This window comes from Oncorhynchus kisutch, linkage group LG18, assembly GCF_002021735.2.
Source record: "Oncorhynchus kisutch isolate 150728-3 linkage group LG18, Okis_V2, whole genome shotgun sequence".
Taxonomy (NCBI): domain Eukaryota; kingdom Metazoa; phylum Chordata; class Actinopteri; order Salmoniformes; family Salmonidae; genus Oncorhynchus; species Oncorhynchus kisutch.
The window spans coordinates 69,517,170-69,534,100 of NC_034191.2; the positions used below are offsets into that span (position 1 = coordinate 69,517,170).

Here is a 16,931-nt window from a genome sequence, read left to right on the forward strand (position 1 = left end):
ATATATATACAGTATAAACATATTTAATTTAACCAGAGAAGTCACATTGAGATTTACATCTCCTTTTCAAGTGAGCCCTGGATAAGGGAGCGGCATACATATAGTTAAACAACAGACACAAAACACACAAAGCAAAACAATGAATGAAAGTTAAAACAGTGCAAAGTGCATAACTGATCTTAAAAGAGCAGCTTTAAAACCGTGCATTCAGTGGTCAGCGGTCCTCAATTATAATTTTAGACCCATTGTTGATGGGTTATTAGGCAATACTAATTATCCTTATTACTTTAGATTTTTTTATGGGATTGACAATTTCCATGAATTGAGAAAGACCTTGTTTGAGCAATTTAATTTAAGATTGAATTAATTAATCATGTTGCTCGCTAGGCGCTCATGGGGGGTAACCCAGGGACTATATGAGGCAACATCAGTATGAACAGCATGGCCATTCACTAAAGCATTATTGTATCTCTCCCCACAGCACTCCGTTCCATCTGGGTCCATAACCTGTACTGCACTCTATACGGCTGTGGCCCCTCTCGATTGCCTACAGACGTTTTATTGCGGTTCATATTAAGAGTCCTTAAAGGCTTTTTATTTGCAAACCTGTTTGTGAATCATTGCATTTGGGTTCAGCAACGCCGCATTAACTTTCACTTAAAACCATTACGCAAATTTCAATGCCATGGATAAGGGGTCTAAATAGCGTTTTACGCAGTCACGCTTCATAAACTCCGTTGTGCGTTTTCAGTGTAGCGGGGCAATACACGCGGTTAACAGTTTCCTTCCTCGTTCAAACGACGAGCAAATATAAACACCATTAAGCGACAATACATGGACTGATTTGTATGGAATTGGTTTACTTGAACTTTATAGCAGGTGCTGAGTGCCCCATTAAGATACTGGAGAAAGAGCCATAATCTCTCTTGAAGAACTCAGTGCTGCCATAGGCCGATTCGTTTCTTTGTGCGTTTGACTGGTCATTTTAGACATCACGTCAACTGTCATGTCTAAAATGCAGATAAAGCCTATGTAAGCACAATGGCCAAAATAGAAAAACAATGTAAACGTTATATATATATTTTACATTTCTTATCTCATTTAGGCGAATGGTTATTATCGATGGCCTGCAAGGCCAGCTGAAAGAAATGCTAGTGCTTTATAAGATTACAATTATAACATGGTAATACATTTGATATTTGAATAAGTCGTGGGCCTTAGCTGCTGTCTGGCACTCAGTTGCTGCGTAAATGTGCTCGCCCGCCTGGAGAGACGTGTATTTCCTCGCACCACGCGCGCTAATTGAGTGCTGCTCCTCACTCCATGCTAATTGGTTTACACCCTGGCTCTCCTCTTTACTTTACCGTGAAGAGTGTTGTTTAATGGAGCGAGCACCTGTCTGCCTAATGTCCAGCAAACACAGAGGAAGAGTAGCGGTGGGAGACACGAGCTCTGCTGCTGTTTGTTATGAACCAGAGGAGATCCGTTAAATGGTGTTAAATGAGCCATTGCCTATAATGGACTGGATTTAAAAAGTCGCAAGTTCGGCCACTTTTAAGAGAACACTAAAAGGTATCCAACCAGGAGAGGGTTCGGCCAGGACTTGGTCTTTGATCCCCCTCACATCTCATTGCCAAGTTTCCAAGACAACCGCCGCTGCAAGTTGCTTATCACCAGGGTCAGCCGATGCGAGTAGGCTATTAAGGCCTATACATCTGGTTATCGATTTCCCCCTCTATCAGTCGCCTATTGATAAGAGAACTAGGTTCATATAAATGTTCAATGGCTGACATTGTTCTACGGCAGTGAAATCTGCATTCAGGCTTCACGAGCGCACTGCATTCCCATCGTTTCTTCTTCTTCTTTTCCATCAAGAGAGCCAAAGCAGTGATGATACTGACATTGTGGAGGCACTTTCTGTTTGCGTTTCTCTTCGTGCTTTTTCTCTGCGGGCCGCAATCTCTCTGATTAGTTCGATGGCATTAGCCCCTGTCCGCTCGCAGCGATAGGACCCGCAGATTCCGCTGCTCACCTGTATATCGCTGCATTAGGACCAACTTGCGGCAGGTGGGTCTCAGATATCCGCCGTCAAACAGTGGAGTGTTTGCCGAGAGCATTGATTTGTGCACGGTCAATTCTGTTCAATTATTGTCGCTCCGCGGGGCAGAGAATACAGACACGAATAGAAACTAAGGTGACGACTTCTCAGTTTTGTGTAATCAGTGAAACCAATGGCTTAGGTGCAGCAGGGTCACGTGGTGGCGGTGACACACCTGCGCAGGGCCTATAGCGGCGACCGACAGATGCACGAGCAGCACAGGTAGAGCAGAGCACAAGGTTCCACGCAGCAAAGGCAATAGGGCGCATGTACATGTGTGCATACACACCCGTTGGATAGCCCTGGCCCTTGGCAGTCATGAATCGAGAAGAGCACTACTATTCCCCCGCGCAGCTGTTCAAAGACCCCTGCCCCTACCAGAGACCCCACAGCGAGGACTTCAGCCACAGCCCTCCGCCCTGCCTCTACATGGGCCGGCAGGCTCAGTCCGTCTATTCCTCGCCTTCCATCGGAGGGCTAGACCAGGCAAGTCTCCCTGATATTGCTCCGTACAGTATGCCCATGCGAGAGGACCCAGGTGTGCCGCAGCTCCACCACCCCCAGGCGCCCCAGCAGACTATCCAACCGGGGGGTTACGGAGACCCGGGGGAGCTGGCTCTGTGTGCCGATAGGAACAGATACCACCTGCCTTTCCCCTGGATGAAAAGCACCAAGTCTCACGTGCAAACCTGGAAGGGACAGTGGGCAGGTAACTCACTGCAGTCACCTTGGCAATTTTCGTATAATTCTCGTTGCTGTAGGGCTGCAAAGAAAGCTATTCATCTAGGCCTCTCAAGGAATCTACCCACACATTTATAGGAATTTTGCAGACCGTTCTTTTGCAGTAGGCCTATCTAAATATATTCGTTTGAACACACTTTTATACTGTATAAATAGCCTACAAGTGGATAATCTATTTGATTAAAATACAATATTTCAACAAAAGTATTTATGTAATAGTTAATTGAACATTCAGGAGTTTTCTTTTGCCAATAGCCATGGAGTGAATGTTATTTGACCATAGAGAATTCAGCAGACATAAAAGTGAACATTGAGTGTAATTCAAAAGCTATTTAACTCATACAATCAACTGTCGTGTATAGAGCATGAGTTGCCGCTGCTTTATGTGAAGGCTAATGCCACTGATGTGAACATAGGCCTAGAAAACGATCAGACGTTCATCGTGATAAATGTTCATGAAGTTTGAATAGACTGAGTCTTTTGTTCATGTATAAGAACTTAAATTACATCATGATGTCTAGAATATATTTCGAGGGTGGGTGTCAGTTTACCTTGTCAATCAATCTGTAAAGGACCTAGGTTCCCTCATACAGGCCAAACTGTTTTGTATGCCTCTGAAGGTGTGCCTCCTGTCTCAAGTACCAAGTTGAGATATACTTCAAATATGTGAACATTTCAGTTGTGATAATTTCTTTGTTAATGATTTCCAAATGGCAGTTATTATCCATATAGGCCTTCATGAAAAATGCTGCGTAGTATATATTACAATAACCTTCATTATATCAATATTTTTAGATATATCAAATATATTAAAGTGTATATCATTAAGGTGGAGTCTTCAGGAATCGTAGCAAAATAACGAGTCAACTCTTCCTCCTAAAAGTATTTTCTGTTGCGGCCATTTTAAGTGAACTTGGTTCAGCGGGTAAATGGGAACTCGATTGAGCCTTTTTTTCTCTAACCTAAAATATCTCAATACGTTTTCAAGCCACTTACACAATTAAACGAAATATAAAGTAGTGTTTGTTACTCAGCGCCTGACTTGGGCAGGCGTCCACCGGAGCTGAGGACCGGCACCTTCAATTTTATACTGCTCGATCTCTTGTTCCTCGTATATAATATTAGCTCAAATGTATTGTGGAGCACCTGCACCTTACTATAAACAGTACCAGAACCCAAAATGAGCACCGGCACCTATTTCAGTCCAGGTGAGGCACTGTTGTTACTTAAATCAATTGATGGTAACAAGATGTGGAAAGGTTAGAGCAGAGCACACGGTTCTTCTCAATTATTTCGTAGGCCTATAGACAATTATTCTCTCAACTCAACCTTCCTCAAAAACAATAACACAAATATTGTTTGTTAATTAATAGGAAAATTAGGATACAAATGTGTTAAATATGACTTAATTAGGCTATATGTGCTGTTATTGTTTATTCCGGTGGCTTTAGGAAATTGTGTAACTTTACACACGATACACTTTTTGGCAAATCATTTCGATAAAAGCTTATTTCAGTAAAAATATCTTCCTCATTAGACAAACGCAACCAGGGCAAGAATAAACTTACTCTAAAACGAATAATTAAGCAGTTCAACTATTGAATAGAATAGATTTGAAATGCTTATTTATTTTGAAGTCAAAGACCACCTTGACCAATAAAAAAGTTTAACAGTTGTGCCACTAATTTCATCATTCAAAACACAAATTGTAGTGGTGATACAGGAGAAACTATGGCTGTTCTTTTATCACGTGGGCCTACCTTTATGTTTTATAAAAGTCCTTACATTAAATTAACGGACTGTCTGTAAATTGCCTTGTTGATCCAGGCTTTGTGTTTTAGTGAAGAGTTCAAGTTAGCGAAACTTTTCAGGTGAAATTACTATAGAATAATAGCCTATCATGTGAAAAGAGATTAGATTATAAGCCACAAGATGTTCAACTATTGTACACTTTTGTCAACTAACAAAACCCACAGAAATCGTGTCACAGAGCCTGGAGCGGTGGGTGCGGAGTCAAACGCAGAGAGCAGAGGATACTGGGGAAACCGGACTTTATTTCGGTTTCCAATGCGAACGCCCAAAACAGGCAAAATAATCACAAAAATGTCCAGCCCAACACATGGCACAAACGTACAGGAACAATACACGCACAACCTCGACTAACAGAAAACAAGTCCGCACAAAAACAGGCGGGCCTATTTATTTATTTATTATTTCACCTTTATTTAACCAGGTAGGCTAGTTGAGAACAAGTTCTCATTTACAACTGCGACCTGGCCAAGATAAAGCATAGCAGTGTGAACAGACAACACAGAGTTACACATGGAGTAAACAATTAACAAGTCAATAACACAGTAGAAAAAAAAGAGAGTATATATACATTGTGTGCAAAAGGCATGAGGAGGTAGGCGAATAATTACAATTTTGCAGATTAACACTGGAGTGATAAATGATCAGATGGTCATGTTCAGGTAGAGATATTGGTGTGCAAAAGAGCAGAAAAGTAAATAAATCTAAACAGTATGGGGATGAGGTAGGTAAAATTGGGTGGGCTATTTACCGATAGACTATGTACAGCTGCAGCGATCGGTTAGCTGCTCAGAAACAGATGTTTGAAGTTGGTGAGGGAGATAAAAGTCTCCAACTTCAGCGATTTTTGCAATTCGTTCCAGTCACAGGCAGCCTAACAGGCGTAAATAGTCCTGAATCAAAAACAGAATAAGAGACAGGTGCAACCAATAAGACAAAACAAACAGAAAAGGAAAAAGGGATCGGTGGCAGCTAGTAGGCCCGGACAGGCAGGGGAGCCACCTTCGGTGGGAGTCGTGATAAATCGAAATGTTACTGTTCTTTTTTTTTATAGTCCTAACCATTTCCCCTCTAATTGATTGACCCATTTGTGAGTCTTTGTTATAGAATATGCAGTAATGTGAAATTCAGTGTGCTGTGACCCAGGCAGAATTGTTCTGCACAGAATACATGATACCTCACATAGTCCATTTCCAGTATACAGTATATGTTGCTATAGTTGCATTGACAGCTGTGAGGGTTACCTGTCATCTGATCTAGCCTACTGTATGTGTTTTAGTTATCATCAGTTACCCAACTGTTTCTATACAGTAGATGTTCTGCATTCTTGGGTGGTCAGTGGGTGAGCTGAGTTCAGTCAGCATGCTGTGTGCGTTTCAGCTAGACCCAATGGGTTAGAACCCACTGGTGGGTCATTGCCAATTTCATCTAGATTGTGCATTTGGGACTTTGACTGTGACAGAAATGTTAAGTTCAAAACTCAAAACCCTTTCCATCTCTCCTCTCCTGCTCTTTCATTGCCTCTCACTCTTTCTCTATCTTCCCCTCCCCTCCCTCCCCTCCCTCCCCCCAGGCCACTACATGGAGGCAGAGGAGAACAAGCGGACAAGGACTGCCTACACGCGAGCCCAGCTACTGGAGCTGGAGAAGGAGTTCCTGTTCAACAAGTACATCAGCAGGCCGCGGCGTGTAGAGCTGGCCCTCACCCTCAGCCTCACAGAGAGACACATCAAGATCTGGTTCCAGAACCGACGGATGAAGTGGAAGAAGGAGGAGGACAAGAAGAGAGTGAGGGGGGTCGACCCCGAGCAGGACTCATCCATTACGTCAGGGGACCTGAAGGATGAGGCTGGGCTGGGGGTCGGAGGGGCTGGGATGGGGGTCGGGGGGGTCGGGTTGGGGGTGGGGGTCGCGTTGGCTGGGGCTCCCACACCAGCACCTCTCACCACTACCACCACACCCCCCTCACCCTTACACTCCCACTCCCACTCCCTGTCAGGTCCGAGAGACTCGGCTTAGCCGGGCTGATATGGGTGAAAATTGGGCAGACACTGATGAAAAGGAAGGCACTTTTCAAACAGACTCCGCTGGCATCATTCATGTTCGTTGTCGGCCGTGAAAGATTGAAGAGATGTGAAGGGAGAGGACTGCAGGGACATTGTCTGTGATGTCATCATTCTGCGACTGAACTGACCTCATGTTGTTGTTGAGGACCTGAGGGGCATGCACTGATGATGACACTTTGCATTGGACATACATATAGACCCACTTTATACTATTGCTCTGATCCCTGGGCAGTAGCACCAGCAGCTTGGAGAGACCGTGGTGATACAGACCACACAACTCTGGTGAGAGCTACTTTTAAAGCAAGCTTAGTGCTTTAAAACCAATGCACTTCAGATTTCAAACTTTTCTCTGAACATTTTGGCAGTATAATGTATGCAGTTTACGCACAGTACATGGTTCTGCTGTCAATATTAACAATACTGATGCATTTTCTGATAAATTGTTATATGACAAAAATGAGTCACTCACACCAGTTATATAGCCTTTACATATGTGTTATATAGCCTTTACATATGTTATCATATCGTTGATGTCTAAATGATAGGCACTGTGAAGAATGTACTATATTTTGAAATCTTTATTAATTAAGCTATCATCTCAGACTTATCAAATGAAAGTTCATATTTGAAATCAGAATAAAATCAATGAAACATCTGCAGTTATTTAATTACTTTTGCTCAATTTTGGCACTTGGTACAATTAAGCACATTTAGGCACAGTTACTCCTTTACGCACAACAATGACGCAGCCATTATGATGCACTATTCAAACACATACAACTCATCAGGTAGACCACACGAAACTGTATGTCATCCCGTCAGTCAGTTATAGCTTGTTGGACGTCTCCGGGACGACGAGCCCCTGCAGACGGAGGTGACAGATCTTCTTCACTTCATCGATGGCGCACGCCCTCTCAATGGTGCGCTCGTTCCGGAGCCGCTCCTCTAGCTGCCGCAGGATGGTCGCCTTGTTGTTCATCCGCGCGCAGATCACGAAGGGGAAACCGAAGTGGTCCTTGTATTCCGTATTCAGCCGGGCCATGCGAGAGACCTCCGCGGTGGTCAGCGTGTCCAAACCGGCCTGGACCTGTTCCTCTCGCGACTCCCGGGTCAGAGACCCACTCTGGAGGTCTCTACCCGTGAGGTCGGGGTGAACTCTGAGGATTCCCTCTTTACCTGTGGATAGTAGAGTTTAGTTTTTCCTGCATCGGACGACTATCGCAAATTCAATATTCATTGATTAATAGAATAGCGTGTAATAAAATATATTTCACATCCACGTTTAAAAACCTTATAGTTTAACAATCTCTCGTTGGACTAGAAACTTAAAGGTTGCAAGTTCGAATCCCCGAGCTGACCAGGTACAAATCTGTCGTTCTGCCCCTGAACAGGCAGTTAACCCACTGTTCCTAGGCTGTCATTGAAAATAAGATTAGTTCTTAACTGACTTGCCTAGTTAAATAAAGGTAATGTAGGTAAAGGTAAAAAAACAATCTCTCACCAGCTGAATGTAAAAAATATATTACATTTTAAAGAACAAATAACTGCCTATGGGTTATCCATTCATCCTTGGCTATACCTGATTCGGGGAGGGCATCGATGAAGTCGTTTATACTGGCCTCCAGGTCAGCAAGGCTCGAGAAGGGACGGCGGGACCATACTGCGGCCGTTATGAGTGGACATTTCTCCACCACGTTACCGAAAACATCCACAAAGTCCTCATAAGGAAGATAATTCACTGATCCGATGTCCATATTAAACTCTACTGTCTCGTCTGCACAGACTCATTAGTAGCGGCCCCAAAACTGCCCTTCGGACAGGTCAACAGAAAAGCCCAGTATGCCAACACTGTAGGGTTATTGAACTCCGGGACAACAAGGCGCGATGACCCCTCATGCCTTCTTATTGCCCAGATTTGAAGTCTTACTAGTTTATTATGCAACCCGAACCTTGGCCTGTTTGTTATATTTCAAAAGGTTTGAATTGAGATAGTGGTCTTTCACAGCTTTTAATTTGATGCGAGCCAGGTGAATGACACTATTGCGTCTCAGAACACCGGAACGGCAGGCGTAGCTCTTGCGATTAATGTAGCTCTGGCGCCACCAATCGTGCAATTTGTGCCATTGCTCCCCACCCCCTATAAATATAAAACACCACTGTTCATTCCCAATGTCACTCAGACTTAATATAAAAGCCACAAAAACAGTGATAATTTCAAATACTTTATTTCAAATATTTGAATAATTTCCAGAACTCAGATGGACAAACATACCGAAAACGAAATCATTGTTATTAATAAAATAAACTTCACATAGGAAAGAAAAGACAGAATAATCCAGCTGTCAAAATTATTGAAATATCTCTTCTCCAAAAGCAGTAATAACATGATTAATATTGAATTAGTTGCACACAGTGTATAATATGTTCACAAAAACAGGTTGTCTTAATTTTGACATCCATTACTATGTTACAATGTTAAATATGACTTTATCAATTCCTACAGTGACGGAGCTACTAGCCTTTGATACAAAAACAGTTTTAATTGACATATTCATTGTTAAACATATTTGGAGAAAGCAAGTCATCAGTGCATTTGAAATCCACAGCATTATACAAATATACACTATCAGGATATAATAGGAGAAATCCTTATGGCACAGAAGAATTAGAAAGACAGGCCACTGTTCTCACTGACATGGTTTCAGAGGATTGTCATCATCAGTCTCCATGGCAACCCTGTCAGACAGTGTTGTTGGGGCCTCTCCAGTGGAGTGGGTCTTGCAGTATTGGTTCTGTGACTGTGCTTGATGACCCTTTTCTTTGGCCAAGGCTGAGAGATCAGATTTCACCGGTGCATTCTGGTATAACACATGACTGCAGCGCTTGTCCAGGATGTTATGGTAGAGCTAAAAGAGAAATCACGATTTTAATGGAATGACGTGCACTGAGGTTTGTTGTATTGTATGAGCCTCACCTTCTCCTCCATGTCAGCCAGTTGGTCGTCCATGAAGGCCACCAGCTTGGAGAAGTGAGGGCGGTCCTGAGGCTCCAAGGCCCAGCACTTACACATGATCGAATACCTGCAGGAGGGAGGAAGGGAGGGGGGTGTGAAACCTCTTTACAGTTCCTATATTTGATAATAATTAAATGTGCATGATGTAATGTTATAGATGTAGGTGCAGAGCGGTTCTGGATACGTACACAGATTCACTGGCGTAGTACGGCTGCTCCATCTTAAAACCTCTCTCTATCATCACATAGAAGTTGTTGTCCACCTTTATCCCTGGGTAGGGGGTCACACCTGAGAGAGAGCGCAAATCACTTAATACAGTGCCTTCAGAAAGTATTCATACCCTTTGACTTATTCCACATGATGTTGTTTTACAGCCTGAATGCAAAATTTATTAAATCAACTAAAAATTCTCACCCATCTACACACAATACCAATGATAAGGTGAAAACATGTTTAGACATTTTTGCAAACATATTGAAAATGAAATACAGAAATATCTCATTTACAGAAATATTCATACTCAGTGATGTGATGTGTTGGATTTGCCCCAAACATAACACTTTGTGTTCAGGACATAAAGTTAATTTCTTTGCCATATTTTTTGCAGTTTTACTTTAGTGCCTTATTGAAAACAGAATTAATGTTTCAGAATATTTGTAATCTGTACAGGCTTCCTTCTTTTCACTCTGTCATTTAGGTGTCACGCTGGTATAAAGGATTTTGGAGACAGGCGCAGGAATATACAATAGGGGTTTTTAATACACCCAAAACAAACACGTATACAAAAACACTGGGCTGTACCCAAACAAACGACACGATACCCGTAACACACAATATATATAGCACGCAGCATAACAGCTGCACCACCGCATAGGTACTCACACCACCAACGCATAGGTACTCATACCACCAACACATAGGTACTCACACCACCAACGCATAGGTACTCACACCACCAACGCATAGGTACTCACACCACCAACGCATAGGTACTCACACCACCAACGCATAGGTACTCACACCACCAACGCATAGGTACTCACACCACCAACGCATAGGTACTCACACCACCAACACAGGTACTCACACCACCAACGCATAGGTACTCATACCACCAACGCATAGGTACTCACACCACCAACACAGGTACTCACACCACCAACACAGGTACTCACACCACCAACGCATAGGTACTCATACCACCAACGCATAGGTACTCATACCACCAACGCATAGGTACTCACACCACCAACGGACATGGAAACAATAACCGACAAAGACAGAGGGAACAGAGGGCACATATATAACATACTAATCAGGGGAAATGGGAACCAGGTGTGTGTGATCAGACAAGACAGTCTGGGGTTGATGATAATGAATTCCGGGGGGGGGGGGGATCAATGACATTAGGTTAGTATTGTGGAGTAACTACAACGTTGTTGATCCATCCTCAGTTTTCTCCTATCAAAGCCATTCAACTATGTAACTGTTTTAAAGTCACCATTGGCCTCATGGTGAAATCCTTGACCGGTTTTCTTTCTCTACGGATCAGTACCTCATTCTGCTCATTCTGTTCACCATTTCCGCAGGTCTACGTCACCGGTTTTCTAGGCTTCACTTCACATGATCATCAACCCCGGACTGTCTTAACAAGGACGCCTGTATCTTTGAAATGACTGCGTGTATTTATACACCATCCAAAGTGTCATTAATACATTTACTATGCTCAAATAGACATTCAATGTCTGCTTTATCTTGGCCAGGTCGCAGTTGGCCAGGTCGCAGTTGGCCAGGTCGCAGTTGGAAATGAGAACTTGTTCTCAACTAGCCTACCTAGTTAAATAAAGGTGAAATAAAAATGTTAAAAAATAAAAAAATATATTTTTACCCATCTACCAATAGATGCCCTTCTTTGTCAACTGTTGAAAAATCTCAATGTAATCCATTTTAAAAAGTCACAGGGAGTGAATTCTTTCTGAAGGCACTGTATCAGGGAAAACATCAAGTTTTATTTGTCACATGTGCAAGTACATGTTTAACTTGCAAGCCCTTCCCAACAGTGCAGTATTAAATACATAGCAACATAGTATAACAAAAAACCCAGGAGAAACAAGAAAGAAAGAGAAAAACACAAGGAGAAACAAGAAAGAAAGAGAAAAACCCCAGGAGAAACAAGAAAGAAAGAGAAAAACCCCAGGAGAAACAAGAAAGAAAGAGAAAAAACCCCAGGAGAAACAAGAAAGAAAGAGAAAAACCCCAGGAGAAACAAGAAAGAAAGAGAAAAACCCCAGGAGAAACAAGAAAGAAAGAGAAAAACCCCTGGAGAAACAAGAAAGAAAGAGAAAAACCAGGAGAATGTAAGCTACAGGGTCAGTGCCAGTACCAAATTCACACATTGTGTGTGTATAGTTTGTACCCACTGGGACAGATGTCAATCTATCGTCTATTCCACATTGTTTCCACGTTGTTTCATTTAGTTTAAATGACGTGGAAACAACATTGATTCAACCAGTATGTCCAGTGGATATTCATATTTTTTTTTGTGAACAAAAGTATGCTTTTTGAACCCTTCCACCCCCATCCCCACCCCCACCCCCATCCCCACCCCCATCCCCATCCCCATCCCCATCCCCATCCCCATCCCCATCCCCACCCCCATCCTCATCCCCATCCCCACCCCCATCCCACACATACACTGACACCCTACAATACAACCAAAAGTAAGAGTAGGTATGTTTATGTGTCTACCCAGAGAGAAGACCTCCCACAGCAGGATACCATAGGCCCAGACATCGCTCTGCATGGTGTACATCCCCTGGAAGATACTCTCTGGAGCCATCCACTTCACTGGCAGACGCACCTGCAACACAACACACACACACACACATCAGTCACACACTGACACAACAGAGAATTTGTCGAATACAGACAAACACTCAGTTTCCACTATATAGCACAGCCACAAAGTCAAAATTGACTATTGTAAAAAAAGCTGGATTATTTCATTAGCTTTTTAGTCTTACTTGAAGGTTAGAGTTAGGCACAAGGTTAGCAATGCAGTTAAATTCAGGTTTAAAATCACATTTTAAGAAGATAAATAGCAGAAATAGGAAGGGTTTATGTGGTAACTAGCAGTGCTTGACTGAAATAGGTGCTGGTACTCATTGAGGGTGCCGGTACTGTTAATATTTAGGTGCAGGAGCTTTTGATACTACAATACTTTTGAGCTAATATTCTATAAGAGGAACAGGAGCTCAAGCAGTTGAAAATTGAAGGTGACGGTATTCAGCTCCGGTGAACTCCTGCCCAAGTCAAGCACTGCTAACTAGTGACGACCGAAACACTCCCTCCTGTCTATAGTCCTTACATTTCCTCTCACTACGTAGTTGGAGTCATTGTCGATGTCCCGGGCCAGTCCAAAGTCCCCGATCTTTACTAGTCCACCCTGAGTCACCAACACGTTCCTGGCAGCAAGGTCCCGATGGATACACTGGAGACAGATACACACACCCAGGACACAGAGAGGGTGTGACGATGTCGGGTACAGGCCAGGGAGTATTAAGATTTATTGCAGTGAGCGTAGCTTTGTATAATTCAGGGGGGACATGGTGAAGTGAATATGGTGCCATGTGTAGTGTGTAGTTTGCAGTGGGCAGTATTGTTGCTCCACATACGTGTTTGGAGGACAGGAAGTCCATGCCCTTGGCCACCTGATAGGAGAAGCTGAGCAGGTCGTCGTAGGTCAGCGCCTCCTCCTCCTCCTCCTCCTCCTCCTCCTCCTCCTCCTCCTCCTCCTCCTCCTCCTCCTGCAGCTCATTTAACTCCTCATACATCCCTGGACCTGAGGATCAACAGTGATCAACAGTGATCAACAGGGATCAGCTGGGATCAACAGTGATCAACAGGGATCAGCTGGGATCAAACAGTGATCAACAGGGATTAGCTGGGATCAACAGGGATTAGCTGGGATCAACAGGGATCAGCTGGGATCAACAGTGATCAACAGGGATTAGCTGGGATCAACAGGGATCAGCTGGGATCAACAGGCATCAGCTGAGATCAACAGGGGTCGACAGAATCCACTGGACAGCAGTGGGGAGAACCTACAGATATTTTAAGTAAGTAAGCAAGCCTATTTCTTAATTTGTGTGTGTGTGTGTGTGTGTCTACCCCACACTGACCATCAGATGTGTTCATGGGAGAAGAGTTGAGGCTGATCAGGGCGATGCTCTCTTGCCCTCTAGTGGTGGTGGGGGACATGGGGATGTATATGCTGTCCACTGGCCTCTGGAACTCACTAAGAAGAACACAGACCAACATTAGCACATTAACCCTGACAATCATACCCCTACTTCACCATGAGAGTAGCCTACAATCCTGTTTCTGAATTAAACTAAACCGTGACACCCCTATATTAACCCCAACCTGGAGCTCCTCTTGGGCAGGTTATGGTAAAGTCTGCTGAAGCGGTCCCTGGTGAAGGCGTCGGTCAGAGACTTGTGGTAGAGCTCTCTGTTGTTCTTCAGGTAGTTCAGCAGGTCCCCGTTACGGCAGTACTGAAATATCAGGTACGTGGGCCCTGTCAGAGTCACACAGTGTCAAAGTCACACACAGTCACACACAGTCACACAGTCACACACAGTCACAGAGCCACACAGTCACACAGAGTCACAGAGTCACACACAGTCACAGAGCCACACACAGTCACAGGGCCACACACACACACAGTCACAGATCCACACACACAGTCACAGATCCACACACAGTCACAGATCCACACACAGTCACAGTCGCACACACAGTCACAGAGCCACACATAGTCACAGAGCCACACAGTCACAGATCTACACACACACACAGTCACAGATCCATACACACAGTCACAGATCCACACACAGTCATAGATCCACACACAGTCACAGATCCACACACAGTCACAGATCCACACACAGTCACAGGGTCACACACAGTCACACAGCCAATCACGGAGCCTGTGATTGGCTGTCGTACCTGAGCCAGTGCATGCCCCCAGCAGGTTGACGATGTTGGCATGCTGTCCGATGTGAGTCAGCATCTTCAGCTCTGACATCAGAGCCTCCTTCTCTACGGTCTCATGCTTCTCTGCATGGGCAAATGTTACCACTCAACAATGACCTGAGAGACTTCATTGGTGCAGGGTACAATAGTATGACAAAAGTCTCTTCAGCAAACACCAACACTTAGCCAGCAGGGTAAAACATCACACAGGTAAAACCCTGTACCTTTCAGCATCTTGACAGCCACCTGCAGGGAGACTCCCGGCTTGCTGATGCCGTAGGCTGTAGCCTGAAGCACCATGCCAAAGGCCCCAGAGCCCAGCTCCTTCCCTGGGGAGAAAGACCACAACAACACAGGGTTGGTGGGAATACTATTGGTGAGGCTGGCTGTACTGGAGACTAGAGATTCCCAAGTAGATGGGTCATTCTACTGGTACATCTCCCCAGTCTTACCCAGCTCCAGGTTCTCTCTGGGGAACTCCCATTTCTGGTCATACTGGAAGTCTTTGAAGTTGATGTAGATGTAGTCGTTGTCATTAGGCCCAACCATCTGGATCATCTGCAGCTGACTCTGGTACTGGGGTTTCTACACAGGAAATATCAGGAAGGTGTGTGACAAAGAGGGTGCATGTGTGTGTGTGTGTCTGTGTGTGTGTGTGAGTACCTTCTTCCTGATGAAGTAGAGCAGCGCCAGGCTGACCAGCATCAAAGCCAGGAACAGGACCAGACTGGACACTTTCAGGAGGAGTTGAGAGGAGGCTGGTGGAACAGATTTAGCTAATAGAAAGGGGAGGAAGGGAAGCACTACTAAGATACACAACAGTACATTTTGGTAGACAGAAGGTGCTCTTTGGTAAAAGGGGTGAATTGGTCATCAAAAAGAAAGGTGGATCAAGGCACTCTTCATATAATGAATTAAAATGCCTTTATTTGTATGGCATGTTCAATAGAAACAACGTTTGAAAAATCATACAAATAAATGCATTTTAATGAATTATATGAAGAGTGCCATGGTCCTCCTTTCGTTTAGATATAACTAATGTCTGACTATAGCGATGCCAATACTGTGACCAATTCTGTTGCACACTGGGACAACCATTATAAACGTATTTAAAGTTGTAAATTATTTTCTGAGGACACATTTTTCCTGACCGACCACTTACATTGTATGTTGAACAGTGTCTCACTGCAGTGAGACTGTGAGTGGACAGAGTTTGTGATGCAGCACTTGACAAAGTCCCCCACCTCCGTACTGTACCGGGTACTGAGGATCCTCTTATGACAGAACTGGTCTGAGTCAGAGAGCTTCGGGGGTGGGGCAGGGATCTCCTTCCAGGCTGCAGACTCTGACTGACAGCTGGCAAAGAGCACAGGTTAACACACACAGGTTAACATACACAGGTTAACAGACACAGGTTAACACACACAGGTTAACAGACACAGGTTAACACACACAGGTTAACAGACACAGGTTAACACACACAGGTTAACAGACACAGGTTAACACACACAGGTTAACAGACAAAGGTTAACACACACAGGTTGACACACACAGGTTAACACACACAGGTTAACACACACAGGTTAACAGACACAGGTTAACAGACACAGGTTGACAAACACAGGTTAACAGACATAGGTTAACACACACAGGTTGACACACACAGGTTAACACACACAGGTTAACAGACACAGGTTAACAGACACAGGTTAAAGATGAATTGCCAAGTAGGGGGAAACAGCGCCCCCATCCGCCCCAAGGCCGTTGTTATTCCGAAGCAGAGGTGGGGAGCATTGAGCATCAGGGTAAAAACATGTGATGGCATCAGCAGGCAGTTTAGTAGGGTTGCAGGAACAGTCACGTATGCTCTTTTACACAACAGTGTTGTTTAACAGCAAGGATAAACTAATATCATGATATGCCCTGCTCCTATCATATAATTTGATATCGTTATCATATCAAATGATCGATATTGGTGCCTACCACTACAGAGCTGAATCCTAACATTAGAAACTGACCTAGATCTAATACCTGTCATTGGTCAAAGAGCAGGAGCTCCAGGTAAGGTTGAAGGGGAGGGGGGTGTTGGTCTCACAGGTGATATTGTCTCCATTCTGTAAGAGACTGGGGGTGGACGTACCTGAGAGACAGAGGACAAGGACAGGTG

General features: G+C 44.0%; 3 protein-coding genes across 3 annotated transcripts in view; 1 reads left to right on the forward strand and 2 right to left on the reverse strand.

Moving 5' to 3' along the window:
- Positions 1-1,713: 1,713 nt before the first annotated feature.
- pdx1 (pancreatic and duodenal homeobox 1) lies at positions 1,714-6,667 on the forward strand. The gene is made up of 2 exons (XM_020508662.2): positions 1,714-2,807; positions 6,222-6,667. The coding sequence occupies exons 1-2, from the start codon at positions 2,417-2,419 to the stop codon at positions 6,665-6,667; spliced, it is 837 nt and encodes a 278-aa protein (XP_020364251.2). The 5' UTR covers positions 1,714-2,416.
- A 607-nt stretch (positions 6,668-7,274) lies between these two features.
- On the reverse strand, positions 7,275-8,529 carry urad (ureidoimidazoline (2-oxo-4-hydroxy-4-carboxy-5-) decarboxylase). Its single transcript, XM_020508719.2, has 2 exons — positions 8,294-8,529; positions 7,275-7,890 (listed from the first exon to the last, which is right to left on the reverse strand). The coding sequence occupies exons 1-2, from the start codon at positions 8,466-8,468 to the stop codon at positions 7,541-7,543; spliced, it is 525 nt and encodes a 174-aa protein (XP_020364308.1). The 5' UTR covers positions 8,469-8,529; the 3' UTR covers positions 7,275-7,540.
- A 394-nt stretch (positions 8,530-8,923) lies between these two features.
- Positions 8,924-16,931, reverse strand: part of flt1 (fms related receptor tyrosine kinase 1) — a 101,048-nt gene continuing 93,040 nt past the window's right edge. The window contains 14 exon segments of the mRNA XM_031795304.1: positions 8,924-9,620; positions 9,689-9,794; positions 9,916-10,015; positions 12,476-12,587; positions 13,095-13,217; positions 13,402-13,568; positions 13,909-14,024; positions 14,153-14,306; positions 14,738-14,848; positions 14,989-15,093; positions 15,217-15,349; positions 15,428-15,540; positions 15,927-16,120; positions 16,796-16,904. Of these exon segments, the coding sequence (XP_031651164.1) occupies positions 9,402-9,620; positions 9,689-9,794; positions 9,916-10,015; positions 12,476-12,587; positions 13,095-13,217; positions 13,402-13,568; positions 13,909-14,024; positions 14,153-14,306; positions 14,738-14,848; positions 14,989-15,093; positions 15,217-15,349; positions 15,428-15,540; positions 15,927-16,120; positions 16,796-16,904 (1,862 nt within the window). The 3' untranslated portion in view covers positions 8,924-9,401.